This window comes from Chiloscyllium punctatum, chromosome 26 (genome assembly GCF_047496795.1).
Source record: "Chiloscyllium punctatum isolate Juve2018m chromosome 26, sChiPun1.3, whole genome shotgun sequence".
Classification (NCBI taxonomy): domain Eukaryota; kingdom Metazoa; phylum Chordata; class Chondrichthyes; order Orectolobiformes; family Hemiscylliidae; genus Chiloscyllium; species Chiloscyllium punctatum.
Genome location: NC_092764.1, coordinates 68,549,193 through 68,567,407, shown reverse-complemented (window position 1 = coordinate 68,567,407; position 18,215 = coordinate 68,549,193). Strand labels below are relative to the sequence as shown.

The window sequence follows — 18,215 nt, the reverse complement described above, 5'->3', positions numbered from 1 at the left end:
AGAACCAGAGGTCACATTCAAAGGGTGTGGGGTAAGCCATTTAGCACTGAGATTAGGAGAAATGTCTTCACCCAGAGAGTGGTGAGCCTGTAGAATTCACTATTACAGAAGGAAGTTGAAACCAGAACATCATAGAATTTCAAGAATGAATTGGAGATAGTACTTGGAGCTAAAACCATCAATGGATATGGGGGAAAACTGGGAACAGTCTATTGAATTCGACGATCAGCCATGATCATATTGAATAGCAGAGCAGGTTTGTCGGGCCAAATAGCCTACTCCTGCTTCTATTTTCTATATTTCTTCACTGCCAAAACTTGGGGAATGTATAAATGGACACATCTTTATGTTGTTTAGTGGCATTTAAGAGAATCTGAATGTGATGTTTATATATTTGTGATTTTTCAAAGTGACCTCCCTTCTATTACTATTCCATCCAAGCTACTAGCTTGCAATGAAAACTGAATTGATGCACACACCTTTAGGAATTAAATGCTTTGATGTGGCATTTAACAAGCCAGATATTTTATGAGTTAAATATTTCAATTCCAATATTGTGCATAAAAATCCATTTGGGACAAGGAGTTAAGTTTCCCCAGTCAAAAGTTACAGCAGTGACCTGTCTGTCAACTTCTGTGGGATCTTTCCAATCCAGTACTAATTGAGATTATTGCTGGACGCCTCTGGCTGATCACTGCCTTTGGAGATCAGTGTAGTCTTTAACAGATCTGCACTGCTCTGGTGAGAAATCCTGCAAGATGAGGCAACATCGGGGGGGTGGGGTGGGGGGAGAAGGAGAAGGAAGAGACTACAATGACATGCGCAATTACTCAGTTGTAATTTTAAAAAATCTCCTCTACCTTTTCATTATAAAACAGTATGTATCAATCAAGGCTGAAAAAAGGTTTTCAAAGATTTGCTTTTATAATACACCATCGTTGCAAGGATAATATGCAAGCAAACCTATTGGGAAAATCCAAAGTTCAGAATGATCAATGCTTCTTTGAAAGACTTAGGGGTTAAAACTTCAATGATATCTTCATTGAACTATTCCAGTTGTTTCTCTGCAAAATCAATTAGCTGTTATTCTGTCTCTCTCTTTTTTGCCTGCCATCTTGGTCATGGTCTGATAACAGCAGTCTTTGTTGTGACTTCCCCTTTCTTTAACATTGGCATCTGCAGTTGTGGGAAACGTTGCATTTTCTTCCAGAATCTGAGGTAAAAATAACAATCGCAGAATTATCATATCACACAGCACTGAAGGAGGCCACAAGGTCCTTTCTGCTTGTACTGATTCTTTGAAAGAGCAATCCACAGGTTCCAAAGCCCTGCGTTTACCCCAGAGTTGTGCACATGTTTTCTTTTGTGTTAGGTTTACAATTGAGTCTCGTATTTTGCTATCTGCTGTTTTTGACAATGAATTCAAATTTGTAACAACTCACTGCGTAGAAAAAAATCTCCCATCATCAATTGCAACTGCACACCCTCTGCTTTAGTTTAACCAAGCAGAGGTGATGAATAGAGCTGTGCCTGGGAGATCAGTGTGTTCCAGCTTTCTTGGTGAAGTGAGGTGCTTGATGTCTTCATTGTGGAACTCCTCTCCTGATTGGGGGATCCCTGTTGAGGTTTACCTCCACCCTCCTCCCAGTGTCACTTCTTCCTCCTTACAATGCTCTTTGTTCACCTGTCTGTTGTATCAGAACGACTGGTACAGAGACAGGGTTGAAAAATGTGTTGCTGGAAAAGCGCAGCAGGTCAGGCAGCATCCAAGGAGCAGGAGAATCGACGGTTTGGGCATGAGCCCTTCTTCAGGCTTATGACCGAAACGTCAATTCTCCTGCTCCTTGGATGCTGCCTGACCTGCTGCGCTTTTCCAGCAACACATTTTTCAGCTCTGATCTCCAGCATCTGCAGTCCTCACTTTCTCCCACAGAGACAGGGTTTCATAGAACATAGAATAATACAGCACAGGACCAGGTCCTTTGGCTCTCCAAGTTTGCATCATCACAAGTTGCCCTTCCATACTAAAACTGCCTTCACTTAGAGGATCCATATCCTTCTATTCCCTTCCGATTCATATATTCGTCCAGGTGCTTCTTGAATGCTGCTATTGTATCTGCTTCCACCATCTCCTCTGGTAACACGTTCCAGACACTCACCACTCTTTGTGTGCAAAATGTGCCTCACATGTTTCTTTTAAACATCCCCCCTTGCACCTTGAACCTGTGTCCCCTAGTAACTGACCCCTCCACCCTGGGGAAAAGCCTCGTACTTTCCACTCTATCTATGCCATTCACAATCTTATAAACTTCTATCAGGTCACCCTTCGACCTCTTGTGTCCAATGAAAACAAACCCAGTCTAACCAAATTTTCTTCATCGCTAAAATCTCCCATACCAGGCAATGCCTTAGTAAACCTTTTCTGTACCCTCCCCGAAGCATCCACATCCTTCTGGTAGTGTGGTAACCAGAACTGTACAACAAGGGTGGCCCAGCTGAAGTTCTATAAAGCTGCATCATAACTTGTCTATTCTTATACTCAATTCTTATGCCCCTTCTAATGAAGGCAAGCATGCCTTCGGCCTTTGTAACTACCTTAGCTACCTGTGCTGCCACCTTCAGTAATCTGTGTACCTGCATACCCAGATCCCTCTGCATATCAATAATCCTATGGGTTCTGGCCTTCACTGTATAATTTCCACCTGTACTTGACCTTCCAAAATGCATCACCTCACATTTGTCCAGATTAAACTCCAACTGTCATTTTTCTTCTCATTCCTCCAATGGGTTTATATCCTGTTGTATCCTCTAACAATCCTGCTCATGATCTGCAACTCCACAATCTTTGTGTTGTGTGCAAACTTACTAATTAGACCTGCTATGTTATCCTCTAAACCATTTATGGAGTCATAGAGTCATAGAGATACACAGCACGGAAACAGACTCTTCGGTCCATTTCATCCATGCCAACCAGATCTCCGAGATAAATCTAGGTCCATTTGTCAGCATTTGGTCCATGTACCTCTAAACCCTTCCTATTCATATAAACCAACCAGTTCCCTTTAAATGTTGTAATCATACCACCCTCCATCACTTCTTCTGGCAGCTCATACACATACCACCCTCTGTGAAAAAGTTGCCCTTTAGATCCCTTTTATATCCTTCCCCTCTCACCCTAATCCCAATGCCTCTAGTTTTGGATTCCACCACCATGGAGGAAATACCTTGTATATTTAGCCTATCCATGCCCCGCATGATTTTATAAAACTCTATAAGGTCATACCTCAGCCTCCGTTGCTCCAGGAAAAATAGCCCCAGCCTATTCAGCTGCTTCCTAGAGCTCAAATCTTCCAACCCTGGCAACATCCTCATAAACCTTTTCTGAACCCTTTCAATTTCACAACATTGTTCTCTTGGAGGGAGACCAGAATTGCTCCAAAAGTGGCCAAACTAACATCCTGTACAGCCGCAACATGACTTCCAACTCCTATATTCAATGCAGTGGCCAATAAAGGCAAGCGTAAGAAACACCTTCTTCATTATCCTATGTACCTGAGACTCTACTTTCAAGGAACTATGAACCTGCACTCCAAGGTACCTTTGTTCAGCAACACTCCCTAGGATCTTACCATTAAGTGTATGATTCCTGCCCTGATTTGCCTTTCCAAAATGCAGCACCTCATATTTATCTAAATTAAACTCCATCTGTCACTCCTCAGCCCATTGGCCCTTCTATGAAGGTACTGTTGTACACTGAGGGAATCTACTTCGCTGTCCGCCACACCTTCAATTTTAGTGTTACCTGTAAACTGTCTAACCATACCACCTATGTTCACATCCAAATCATTTATGTGTTGGACCCAGCACCGATCCTTGTGGCATGCCACTGGTCACAGGCCTCCAGTCTGAAAAGCTACCCTATAACACCACCCTCTGTCTTCTACCTTTGAGCCAGTTCTGTATCCAAATGGCTAGATGTCCATGTATTCCATGTGATCTAACCTTACTAGTGCACCATGAGGAATATCATCGAACGCCTTACTGAAGTCCATATAGATCACGTCCATTGCTCTGCCCGCATAATCTTCAAAAAACTCAATCAAGTTTCTGAGACATGATTTTTCACGCACAAGCCATGTTGACTATCCCGAATTAGTCCTTGCCTTTCCAAATACATGTACATCATGTTCCTCAGGATTCCCTCCAACAACCTGCCCACCACCGATGGCAGGCTCACCAGTCTATAGTTCCCTGGCTTGTCATTACCACTTTTTTTTTAAATAGTGGCACCACGTTAGCCAACCTCCAGTCTTCTGGCACCTCACCTGTGATTGTCAATGATACAAATATCTCAGCAAGGGGCCCAGCAATCTCTTCCCTTGTTTCCCACAGAGTTCTAGGGTACACCTGATCAGGTCCTGGGAAGTTATCCGCTTTTATGCATTTTAAGACGTTCAGCACCTCTTCCTCTGCAATATGGGCATTTTTCAAGATGTTGCTATTCATTTCCCCATGTTAATATCCTTCTGCACAGTAAACACTGATGCAAAATGTGCATTTAGTATTTCCCCCATATCCTGCGGTTCCGTACAAAAGTGGCCTTGCTGATCTTTAAGGAGCCCTATTCTCGCCCTAGTTATCCTTTTGTCCTTAATCTATTTGTAGAATCCCTTTGGATTCTCCTTAACTCTATTTGCCAAAACTATTTTCCCTCCTGATTTCCCTCTTAAGGATACTCCTACTGCCTTTGCACTCTTCTATGGATTAACTCGATCCCTTCTGTCTATACCTGATATGTGCTTCCTTCTTTTTCTTGACCAAAACCTCTATTTCTCTAGTCATCCCCTATCCAACCAGCCTTGCCCTTCACCCTAGCAGGAACAAATTCTCTCTGGATTCTGGCTTTATAAGGATCATGAACACCAGAGCTTCCAGCACTAACCTCTGTGGAACACCAATAGTCACAGCCCTTGATACCACACAACTCCACCTTTAATACCAGCCTACCATGAGGGACCTTGTCAAAGGCTCCCTTTGACAATCACTACAGTGTGGAAGCAGGCCATTCAGTCCCTCGGGTCCACACCTACTTTCCGATGAGCGTCTCTCCCAGACCAAACCCCCTGCTATATCACTGTAACCCCACATTTCCCATGGCTAGTCCACTTAGTCTGCACATCTCTGGACACTATGGACAATTGAGCATGACCAATCCATCTAACTTGCACATCTTTGGACAGTGGCTGGAATCTACAGAGACAGTTGCCCGAAAATAGAATCGAACCCAAGTCCCTGGGGCTTGTGAGGTAGCAGTGCTGACCATTGAGCTATCGTGCTGCCCATTTGGAGAAGATAGTTAGGGTCCTTTGATTTTGATTAGTATTCCCTATTATTTCAACATTGTAAAGTGCTAACTAGACTAGCCAAGACTTCAGCTGTAGCTGAAAGCTGCTGGAGAGAACCACCTCCTTGTAGTCATATGATCATATGTCACTTCCCAATGATCTCATTTACAGACTCTCATTAACCCCTTGTACTACACCAGCAGAGATGTCTCTTCTGGTCAAGCCAAGAGACCTTCAGATGTATTCAGATTCTGGCACTTTGGTCTGTGAATCTCCATGCCATCCCAGCAATGGTCACAGTATGAAACTTTATTGAAAGTTATAAATATACCCTCTTAATCGCATGCTCCTGCTTCTTCACCATCCTACTTTCCAGTCCACGCTAGGCAACCTTTGTCTACAAGGGTTTTTTTTTATATATTTCAGTTTAAGACAGTAGCATGAGACCCATATTGCTCACCCTCAAGTTGACTGTGCAATTATGATCACTCTTACCTAGAAGTTCCCTTAATATAAGGTTAATTGATTCTGTCTTATTACTTTGAAAATCTGAAATAGTTGTTCCAAGGTTAGGTCCACAATGTTTGTTTCAAAAAAACATAATTGTTTTGAATGCATTCTCTGAAATTATCCTCCAGTCTGATTTTCTCAATGTAATTTGAATAATCAATATAAAGATTGTGCTGCATTCGCAGTACCCTACCTTTGAACCAAACAGCCCAGGTTCAAGAACCATCTGCTCCAGAAGGTGTGCAATACCATCTCTGAACAATTCAATTGAAAAATATCTAAAATTATACACTATTATTGCCATACATTTTACAAGCCCCCCTTCCTGATTATTTAATATTTATAGGCCTCTCTATATTTATAGTTCTATAATGTATCCAGTGATGGAAATCTCCCACTAGTGTCATTTCTACTGCTGTTTCTTATTGCCACCCACACTAATTGTGGGGTGGAGTAGAGTCACATTTTAACTCTGCAAAACAAGATCACTTCTCAGTGCTATGCTCATCCTTCGTTAACCAGTTCTTCCTTTCTTCCTAACCTGCTAAAATGTCAAACACCATTGAATATTCACATTCCAGTATTGGCCATTTTGCCACTACATCTCAAAATGGTTATCATCTCATCATCATTTATTTCTATTTGTGCCTTCAATTCAGCCATCTTGTTAAAATATTGCATGCATTCAGATAAAGAGCCTTTAACTTTGTCCTTTTACCATTTTAACCGACTCTGACCTTATGTCCGTTGCATACTTCCGCTCATGCACTTTGTGCCTTCCTAATTCTGGTTATTGTGCTATTTTCCCAGAGGATGACTTCTGGTAGTTTGAGTAAGGGTTTTTTGAGGTAGTTCTCTTCTGTCAGTTATTCTTGCATTGTCTTTGTCTCAGTGATTAGTGGTGGAGTATCTGCAGAAGAGGGACTGTTCCTACATAAAAAATTGGTTAATTATATGATAACAATAGGTACAACTATATTTGGTCAGGTATAATTATCTGGGAATAATTTCGAATCAGTAAGTGGAATGAGAGTTTTGGGGTACAGGTAGGAAAGTGGAGTTGAGAATTATCCAATCAGCTATGATCCTATTGAATGGTGGAGCAGGCCAAATGGGCTGAATGGCCTTCTTCTTTTCCTACGTCTAATAATTTTGTGGTCTATTAGGTAGTTAAGGAGCCGGTGCAGATATATGTTCTCCCCACAAAAGCTAGAGCAAAACATTTTGTCTCTACTGTTTCTGAAATCGATAGAATGGGTGAAGCCAATGTAATTTGAACATTAATCCCATCAGAACCATTGCGTTGTACAACAGCTATCTTTACCCATATCACTGAACTGCATTATTGTCTTGTCCTTTCTCTTTAACTTCCCAGATCTCCCCTCAGGATGATTAAGAAGGTGTTTAGCACGCTTGCCTTCATTGCTCAGACCTTTGGTTATAGGAGCTGGGATGTCACATGGAGGTCCTATATGACTTTGCTGAGGTGTTTTCTGGAGAATTGTGTCCAGTTCTGGTGTCCTGTTGTAGGTAGGATATTAATAAGCTGGAGACGGTTCAGAAAAGATTTATCAGGGTGTTTCTGGGAATGGAGGTTATGATTTATTCAGAGAGACTGGATAGGCTGAGACTTTTTTCACTGGAGCATAGGAGGTTGAGGGGTGGTCTTATAGAGGTTTATAAAATCATGAGGTGTTTAGATTAGGTGAATAGCAGGTGTCTTTTCCCTAGGGTGGGGTATTTCAAGAACTAGGGGGCATATTTTTAAAGTGAGAGGAAAAGATGTTAAAAAGACATCAGGGCCAACTTTTTTCACACAGGCAATGGTTCATGTGAGGTACGAACTTCCAAAGGAAGTGGTGGATGCAGGTACACTTACAATGTTTAGAAGATATTTGGATAAGTACATGAATAAGAAATGGTTGGGGGGGATTTATGCCAAACGCAGGTAGATGGGACTGGTTTAGATTATGTTCAGAATCGACTGGTTCGACCAAAGGGTTTGTTTCCATGCTATATGACTCTATGGCTTTATGACTTCCACACCATAGGACGCCAACTTGAGGAATGGTTCAGGGAATATCTTCAGGCCACATGCACCCAACAACCCTATCGCCCTGCGACTGACCACTTCAACTCCCACTCCCACTCTGCCAAGGACGTGCTAGTCCTGGGCCTCCTCCACCGCCAAATCCAAGCCACCCGACGCCTGAAGGAGGAGCGCCTCATCTTCTGCCTCGGGACCCTTCAACCACGTGGCAACAATGTCAATTTCACCGGTTTCCTCATCTCCTCTCTCCCCACCTTATCCCAGATCCAACCCTCCAACTTGGCACCGCCCTCTTGAACTGTACTATCTGTCCATCTTCCTTTCCACCAATCCGCTCCACCCTCCGCTCCAACCTATCACCATCACCCCCCACCTTCATCGACCTATTGCCTCTCAAGCTACCTTCCCCCCAGCGCCATCCCCCTCCCATTTACCTCTCAGCCTCCTTGCCTCCTCACCCACAACCCCCACATTCATGATGAAGAGCTTATGCCTGAAATGTTGACTCTCCTGCTCCTCGGATGCTGCCTGACCTGCTGTGCTTTTCCAGTTCCACACGTTTTGACTCTTCACATTTAGAAATGTCAATTAACTGTGGTTTCCAGTTCCCTCCATTTAAACTATTGCCTGCATTTAAAAGGCGAAGAATATAAAAGTTCACCAAACAATCACGTGGTTGCTCAGCTAATGAAACAAAAATTAAGAAGTAGCTTTTGGATGCTGAAAAAAAAGCATGATAAGCAGCACGGTTTCCCCTCTCTGTCAAATTTCCAAGTTAACATTCCTATCCAATGCCTTGTTGTACACTGTGTTCCCACAGTCCATGCACTCAGAAAGCCTGCCTACTTTTATAGAGGACTGATGACTCACCCCGAAGATTCTTCTGCGGAGCCAGTTTCCTGCTGCAATGCGGAAATTGAGTCAAGCTTAGAATCAGATCAGCAGCGATATTATGGAATAGCAGGGCAAATTCAAGGGGCCAAATGGCCTACTCCTGCTTCTGTTTCTAATGACATTTCTTTGTTACAAAGCTTTTAATTTCTGGTCTGTACTGGGCTTGGCTGTCTGATGGTGCTTACAAAAAGTTCTGACAGAGAATGCAAGCATGTGGATGGCACATGTGGACTAGGTCAGGCTTGGCAGCAGAATAGCTTGACACCTTCAACCAGTTGTCTTTTCAGAGAGGTATCCAGCTTCATGATGCTTCATTAATTTAGCATCATGGTCCCTTCCAATACCAGTCTGATATAAGAGACCCCTTTGTATATTTATTGAACCTTTCATATTACCCCAAGATGCATTTAACCCAATTTGAGGTGCCATCACTTGTAATGTAGAAAACACAGCAGCAAACATGTGCATAGTAAGATCCCATATGCAGCAATGTGTTGAAGGCCAAATTGTGCTGTCGGTTAAGGAATTAATGTCAGCCTGGCCTCTGGGGAAGATTGGAGCAGTGGAGATCTTTTCCGATCAACAGAAGGAGGGCATCTTTGACAATGTCTAGCTGGACAGGCAGCCTGGACTTCCGAGTGCTCTCCAGTCTCAGAAATGGGGCGTGGCCACAATCCTTGGGCTCAAAAATGGGATGTATACTTCCAGGAGGAACGGGGAGTGTGAGTGGGTGGGAGGTAATCTGCAGCCAGTGCATAAAAAGCTGTCAGTAATACATCAACAAATCCACTTTGAGAGACTGCAGCTCCCATTTAATGAGCTATGCAGAGAACTCAGTGGCAGCTGAATTGGCACTTTGGTTAGAATCTGTTGCAGCTACGATACTTAATTTCTTTGATGTGACTCCCCTTGGGATTAAGTTGGGAGTAAAACGTAGACCATGGATGTCTGTGTGTCGGGGATTGGTGCTGCTGACTAGTTCAGGGCTGCTGGTGCGCTGATACACTCTGCTGTTCCTCCTCCCTCTCACCCCAGTGATTTGTCTCTGCTTTCAGACCATGTGGCTTGACCTGCAGCAGAAGGTGATGGACAATGAGAACCTGACTTGCTCGGTGAGTATGCACTGGCCTTTGCAGAATTACCTGCTTTTCCCATCACCTCTTAGGGTGCCTGTTATGTGTGGAGGAGGTGGGAAAAAAATGGCTGGTTTCTGGCAGTTGGTGAATGTCATTTAAGGACTTTTGGACCCTGCAATGATACCACGGTGTTGCTCCTCAGTGGGTATAAATAGCATACTGTGGGCGGAGTCAAGAACGAAGAGAGAGACCCACATAAAGAGTGGGGCAGTAGCCTGAATTCTAGCCATGTGAATGTTGGGAACACATACAGAGAAGGATGGAGTACACCTATTGGTGCTGAGTGGTAGATTTTATGGAATAGAATTTCAATAATGCAACGGTACGATTAGACACCAGTATATTTCTGAATAACATGTTGTAGTATTCGGTCTTAACTTGTAACAGTGTTATAAAGAAGCCTAAGCCTGAAGATCATTCTGTCTTGAAGCCAAATCCATGCAGGTGGGCATTAATCATCAAACTGCTACATGAATCCAGGGGTGGGTGTACTGCTGTGCTAACGCCAAGTGCTCACAGGGGCAACAAGGATCACTTTCCTCAGCTCGGCTATCAATGGCACATTACGGTCAGACTGACTGAATGAGAAGGGGGAGCAGGGACGTCAGGCATTGCTCCTGCTACTGATCAGTGTGGAGTGGCTCAAGCTGGAAGGAGTTTGTGAGCAGGGGTCAAAAGTATCAGGCAGGGCTCATGCACTTGCCCATGTCAGTCAGCCGTTAAGCTTGGTGCATTGGCTCAGTGCCTCACAGCACCAGGGACCTGGGTTCGATTCCTACCTTGGGCAATTGTCTGTGTGGAGTTTGCACATTGTCCCTGTGTCTGCGTGGGTTTCCTCCCACAATCCAAAGATGTGCTAGTCAGGTGGATTAGCCATGCTAAATTGCCCATATTGTTAGGTGCATGAGTCAGGGGTAAATATAGAGTAGGGGAATGGGTCTGGGTGGGTTACTCTTCAGAGGGTCGGTGTGGACTTGTTGGGCTGAAGGGCCTGTTTCCATTCTGTAGGGAATCTAACCTGATCTCTCAGGTTCAATCCTTCTCCTACTTTCAGTGCAGATGTAATCTGTGGTGAGGAGGTCCTGGGCTATGTGACCATTTTAGAATCACATGCGCTCAGAATAGTCAGTGGGCAAGGATCAAACAAATTTCCTGAACAGCAAAAAGATTTAAATGAGATCCTGTTCCACTGTGTTTCAAACATGAAGCTTGAACAGGCAAGATGGTAATGGATTGGGAAAGGGGTAAGGTACAATGAGACCCTATTGCCCTTATAGACCAGTCTCTGAAAATAAAAACCCAAAGGACTGTGGATGCTGGTAATCAGAAACAAAAACAGAATTTACTGGAAAGGCTCGGGAGGTTTGGAAGCGTCTGTGGAGAGAAAAAGAAGAGTTCATATTTCGGGTTCAGTGAGGAACAGGTTCTGAGGAAGGCCCACTGAAAGCAAAACGTTAAACTCTGATCTCTTTTTGTTGAAAATAAGCATATAGGTACAACAGACAGTGAAGAAGGTAAATGCTTTATTGGCCTTCATAGTAATAGGATTTGAGAACAAGAGCTGGGATGTCTTGCTCCAATTGTATAGTGAGACCACGCCTGGAGAATTACATACAATTTTGGTCTCCTTATCTAAGGAAGGATGCAGTGGCAATGGAGGGAGGTTTTGCCAGGTTAATTCCTTGAATGGCAGGACTAATATATGAAGAGAGTCGGCACCGGTTAGGACAATATTCCCTGAAGTTAAGAAGAATGAGGGGGATCTCATGGACACTAAAAAATCTCTATCAGGGCTGAACAGGGTGAGTGCAGAAAGAATGTTCCAGATGACCAGGGCATCCAGACCTAGGGGGTCACAGTCAAAGGATGCAGGGTGGACCATTTAGGACTAAGATAAGGAGATGTTTCTTCACCCAGAGAGTGGCAAGCCTGTTGAATCCTCTACCAGAGAAAGCAGTTCAGATCAAATCATTGAATGTTTTCAGGAAGGAGTTAGATATAGTCCTTAGGGCTAAAGTGATTGGAGGATATGGGGAGAAAGTGAGACCAAGATACTGAATTGGATGATCAGCTTAGATCATATTGAATAACTGAACAACTGGAAAGGCCGAGTGGCCTACCCAGTGCCTAGATTAGATTAGATTACTTACAGTGTGGAAACAGGCCCTTCGACCCAACAAGTCCACACTGCCCCGCCGAAGCGCAACCCACCCATACCCCTACATCTACCCTTACCTAACACTACGGGCAATTTAGTATGGCCAATTCACCTGACCTGCACATCTTTGGAGTGTGGGAGGAAACCGGAGCACCCGGAGGAAACCCACGCAGACACGGGGAGAACATGCAAACTCCACACAGAGAGTCGCCTGAGGCGGGAATTGAACCCGGGTCTCAGGCGCTGTGAGGCAGCAGTGCTAACCACTGTGCCACTGTGCCGCCTACTTTCTATGTTTCTAGTAGAGCTGACTGGGCAGAGGACTATGTATTTTTGGGGATAACATTTGCAACAATATTGGTTTCCAGCATAATATATTGACTGATACAGTGAATAATGCATTAAATGATGCACTGTAGATTGCATTGGATGGTGCACTGGGGAGAGTACTGATTGATGCGATAGTTACTTGAATGACGCATTCTCCATTCCACTGTATGCACAAGAACACAAGGAATAGGAGCAGGAATGAACCATTCGGCCCATCGAGCCTGCTCCACCTTCCAACACAGATTGGATTTGTACTGCACTTTCCATGCCACTCCCCTCACCCCCGAGAGACCACAAGAATCTGTCTCAGTCCCAAGCACATTCAACAGTGGAGCACTTACAACCGGAATTCCAAAGATTCACAAAGCTCTCACTGAAGTGATTGCCCCTCATCTCAGTCTTAAATGATCAGCTTCTTACTCTGAGGTTGTATGCCTGCGTTTTAGATTATCTAGCCAGTAGAAACAACCTCTTAGGGCCCACACTGTCGAGCCCTTTCAGAGTTCTAAGTGTTTCCGTGAAGTGGCTTCGTTTAAGCTTTGACTAAAGAGGCAACCCATTCAGGACTGAGTCCAGGAAGAACTCTTTCACTTACAGGGTGGTGAATCTTCAGCATTCTCTATCCCAGAGAACTGTGGAATTTGGGTCCTTCACCAGGTTCAAGGCAGAGATTGATAGATTTCTCAGTTCTCATGACTTTAAGCAATATGGCGATAACATGGGGAATATTATTAAGGTCAGTGATAAATTCACTGAATGGGAAGGTCAATTCAATGGGCTGAAGAGTCTTTTGCTTTGTTACTATTCTAAAAGTATCTCATTTCCAAGAAACAATGCAGGTCTAAACTGAAGAAGAGTCATAGCAGACTCAAAATATTAAGTCTGCTTCTCTGTTCCCAGGTGATATCTGACCTGCTGAGTTTCTCCAGCAATCTCTGTACTTGTTTCAGATTTCCAACATCCTCAGTTATGCTTACACCTCATTTCAAGGATTAATACAGTGGACTTTTGCATAACTGCTCCAATGCCCTTCGCAGGGAGTCCATACTGCACACAATATTCCAGATGTGGCCTCACCAAAACTTTGTACGATTGCAACCAGACTTCCACATTGCTGCACTTCCATCCCTTGCAATAAAGGCCAACACACCATTTGTCTTTCTAATTGTTACCTGCATGCAAACATTCCTAATTGTTTGTATGAGTACACCCAAATCTCTCTGAATGTCAACATTTACAAGTTTCACACTTCTTTTGAAAAATATTCTGTTTTATTTATTCTTACGACCAAAGTGAATAACTTAACACTTCCCCACATCATACTCCATCTGCTACTTTGTTGCCCACTCAAGCTATCTATATTCTTGCTGCAGCATCCCTGTCCTCACCACATCTTGCATTTGTATTTAGCTTAGTGTCAAACTTGCAATCTCTTTGCCACAAAGGTATTTATCCAGATTTGAAATGGTTGAGGCCTCTGCAGCATTCCATGAGTTACTATCTGCCAATCTGAATATACTCGACATATGTCCAATCTCTGCTTCCTCCACAATACCAACTCTATTCTAATATATTAATCCCAACTCCATGGACCCTTATCCTGAAAACTGTATTGCCTGGTGTATTGAGGTGTCCACTGGATGCCTGATTTTTGCTATTTCTAAATTATATTGATGGAGACTGTGCCAAGGAAGCTTGACTTTATATCTGACCTTGTGCTATACATGTCCGGAAGTGCTTGATGGAGCAGGTGTCGAGAGAGCTTTTGTCTCATTTGAAAGAGTAGAAGAAGCTTTACTCTGTAGCTAAGCCCCATGTTGAATCTATTTTGGGAGTGTTTGATGGGGACAGTATCAAGAGAGCTTTAGTCTCACTTTAAAAGTGTAGAAGGACCTATACTCTGTATCTAACCTTGTGTTTTATCTGTACTGGGTACATTTGATTGGGAAAGAATTTTACTTCCAGTTAAAATAAGCAGAGAGGTGTTACTCTGCATCTAACCCTGTGCTGTCCCTGTCCTTGCAGTGTTCGATGGGGACAGTGTGGAGTGAGTTTTACTCTATATATACTGCTTGCTGTAACTGTTGTGAGAGTGTTTAATGCGGGCAGCACAGAGAGAGCATTATTTTCATTGCAAAAGTGTAGAGGAAATTTTACTTTCAGTTTAAAAAAGTGAAGCAAGCTTTACCCTGATTCTAACCCTGTGCTACACCCACCCTGGGAGTGTTTGATAGGAACAGTGTAGAGGGAGCTTTCCTCTGTGTCTAAACTCATGCTATTACCAGTCATGGGTGTGTTTAAGAGGGATAGTGTCGAGGGAACTTGACTCTGTACCTAACAAATTCTGTATCAGAAATATGAATGTTTAATATTGACAGTGGTCCTCTCAAATAGTGCCACTCCCCAACTCCCTCAGCAGTGAAAACTTCGGAAAGACATCAGAATAAATGGAGTGATGGTAGCAACGGTTCCTCAGAGAGATGTAAGACTGGTCTCAGACCAGAATTGAACTGTATGTGAATGAGATCACCAACAGCTGGTGGGTGAATGGATTGAGGTGAAATGAGAGTCTGGTACTTGAAATTGTAGTAGATTTGTGAAGAGTGATGAATTACTAAAAAGCGATTTGATGTCCCCTCCTTCCTTCTGATCCCTGAGATATTGACCTGTCCACAGCCAGACATTCGGTGTCACTGGTACAAACCACTCAAACCTTAACCATGAGACTTGCCTGTCTACAGAAAAAATGGTAACACCTGTGTTTCTCGCCCAGTGATGACCTTGTCGTTCACATACGCAGATTTATCAGCCTTCAACCCTGGGTCTGGGGCGCTCGGAGAAATTGGTTGTTGAAGCTAGTGAGATCAATAATCAATTCAGAAATCCCAGTCCTAACTTGGAATGTCGGCTCAGGATGGGTTCTCTTATAATGTTGGCTGCCAGCCATACCAACATATTCTGGGTAGATTCACGGCCATCAAACCTTCTTCTTGGTATCAGCCATGCTAATGGCGAAGGACGGCCATGCAGAAGATAGGTTTGATTTAATTTATTGTTGTCACATAATCTGAGATACAGTGAAAAGTGTTGGTTTCAGTGCTATACAGGCAGATTGTACCATACAAAGTGCATCAGGGTAGCAGAACAGAGTGCAGAATGCAGTGTTATAGCCACAGAGAAGGTGCACAGAGAGAGCGAGAGATCAACATTAACATTTGAGAAGTCTGTTCAAAAGTTCAATAACAGCAGAGAAGAGGCTGTTCTTGAATCTGTTCACATGTGTATTCAAACATTTATATCTTCTGGCCAAGGGAAGAGGGTGGAAGAGAGTATAACTGAGATGGGAGGGGTCTTTGATTACATTGGTTGCATTCCCAATGCAGCAGGCCGTGTTGATGGAGTCAGTGGATGGAAGGCTGGTTTGTGTGATGAACTGGGCTGTGTTCACAACTCTCTAGTTTCATGCAGTCTTGGGAAGAGCAGATGCCAAACCGTGCTGTGATGCACCCAGATAGGATGCTTTCTATGGTGCATCTATAACAATTGTTAAGAGTCCTTGCAGACATACTGCATTTCCTTAGTCTCCTGAGGATGTAGAAGCATTGTTGTACTCTCTTGACAATCGCATTGATATGGGTGGACCAGGACAGATTGTTGGTGATCACCACTCCCAGGAACCTGACTATTTCCACCTCAGCTCCATTGCTGCAGGTAGGGCTGTGCCATCCACCCCGTTTCCTGAAGTCAATGACTAGCTCCTTTGTTTTCCTAATGTTCTTAGAGTAGTTTTTTTTCTTTTTGTCATTTCAACTTATACAACTGATACAGTTAAAACAAGACAGCGTTCCTCCAGGACCGAGGGTGCTACATGGACAGCACAAACTACACGATCGTACATGGCATAAAATGCATGGAAAGTGCAAAACACAGGTTACAGTATAATAGAAGAATGATAAATAATAGACATTTTTCTAGCAGCAATTCAAAGTTGTGCAAAGAGTTTCAGATGGGAAAGAGTCTGTTCATACTGTGTTAAGGAGCCTGTTGGCTTGGGAGAAGAAACTGTTACACCGTCTGACCGTAAAAGACTGAATGCTCCAGTATCTTCTGCCAGATGACAGGAGGGAGAAGAGTTTGAGTGAGGGGTGTGTGGGCTCTTCCACAATGCTCCTGGTCTTTCCGATGCAGCGTGTGGTGTAAATGTCTGTAATGGAGGGAAGAGAGACCCCGATGATCCTCTCAGCTGACCTCACTATCCGTTGTAGGGTACTACGATCCAAGTCAGTGCAATTCCCAAACCAGGTAGTGATGCAGCAGCTCAGAGTACTCTCAATGAACCCTCTGTAGAATGTGGTGAGGATGGGGATGGGTGGGAGGTGGGCTTTCCTCAGCCTGTGCAGAAAGTAGAGACGCTTGGCTTTCTTGGCTATGAAGCTGGTGTTGAGGGTCCAGGTGCCAGGTGTACACCAAGATTTTTTGGTGCTCTTCATGGTGGTCTTTACACCATGCTGCTAAGCATTCAATCTCTTTCCTGTATTCTGTCTCATTATTGTTTGAGATCTGACCTACAATGAAGGTGTTGTCAGCAAATTTGTAAATGGAGTTGGGACGGAATTTGGCCACACATTTGTGAGTGTATATGGAATATAGTAGGGGACTGAGTATGCAGCCTTACAGGGCACGGGTGTTGAGGAATACGGTGGAGGAGGTGCTGTCTTACTGACTGCGGTCTATGGTCGTGAAGTGGAGGATCCAGTTACGGAGGAGCTAGCTGAGACCTAGGGCTTGGAATTTGGGGATGAGTTTGCTTGGAATTATGGTGTTGAAGGCAGAGCTGTAGTCAATAAGCAGGAACCTGGTGTGGTTAGTTCATTGAGCAGTAAAGGTTTGTTACATTTGATTAAATTAGATTCCCTACAATGTGGAAACAAGCCCTTTGACCCAACAAGTCCACACCGACCCTCCAAAGAGTAACCCACCCAGACCCATTTCCCTCTGACTAATGCACCTAACACTGTGGGCAATTTAAAATGGCCAATGACTTAGTAGCGGTTCCATCTGTGAAACGCGATGGTCTGTTATGAGACAGCAGACTCAACTTGTGTTGTGATTGCTAATTTCTCCATCAGCTGCCTCTGCAAATTGATGGGTTAAGTGAGGGGACAAAAGGTTGGCATGTGGAGTATGACATGGGAAAGTGTGAACTCCTCTGCTTTCGCAGCAAAAATAGGAAAGCACGATATTTTCTAAATGGGGAGTGATTATAGAACATAACAAAAGAGATGGATCTAGATGTCCTTATGCATGAACCACAGAAAGTCAGTCAGCTGGTATAGCAATTGATTAGGAAGGCAAATTGAATGTCATAGTTTACGGTAGGAGAGTGGAAGAGTAGGGAAGCCGAGCTACAGTTGTCTATGGAGATAGTGAGACCGCCTCCATCTTCTATTCATTTTTGGGATGTGGGCGTTGCTGGCTGGCCAACATTTACTGCCTGTCCCTCGATGCCATTGAGAAGGTGGTGGTGAGCTGCCTTCTTGAACCGCTGCACCTGTGTGCTGTACTTTAGGGAACACCAGGATTTTGACCCAGCCACAGTGAAGGAACGGCAATGTATTTTCCAAGTCAGCATGGTGAGTGGCTTGGATAGGAACTTGCTGGTGGTGGTGTTCCTATGTATCTGTTGCCCTTGTCCTTCTACATGGAAGTGTCCCCGGGTTTGGAAGTTGCTGTCTGTCAAGCCTTGGTGAATTTCTGCAGTGCATCTTGTAAATGGTGCACACTAATGTTAC

General features: G+C 43.8%; 1 protein-coding gene across 3 annotated transcripts in view; it reads left to right on the top strand.

The window, feature by feature from the left end:
• necab2 (N-terminal EF-hand calcium binding protein 2) overlaps nt 1-18,215 on the top strand; it is a 279,429-nt gene that overhangs the window by 240,361 nt on the left and 20,853 nt on the right. For 2 of the 3 annotated variants that reach the window (XM_072547575.1, XM_072547577.1), the window contains one exon: nt 9,855-9,911. The exons of the other annotated variant lie outside the window; for it this stretch is intronic. In XM_072547575.1, the coding sequence (XP_072403676.1) occupies nt 9,855-9,911 (57 nt within the window). The remainder of the gene's footprint in view (nt 1-9,854; nt 9,912-18,215) is intronic. 3 annotated transcript variants of the gene reach the window in all.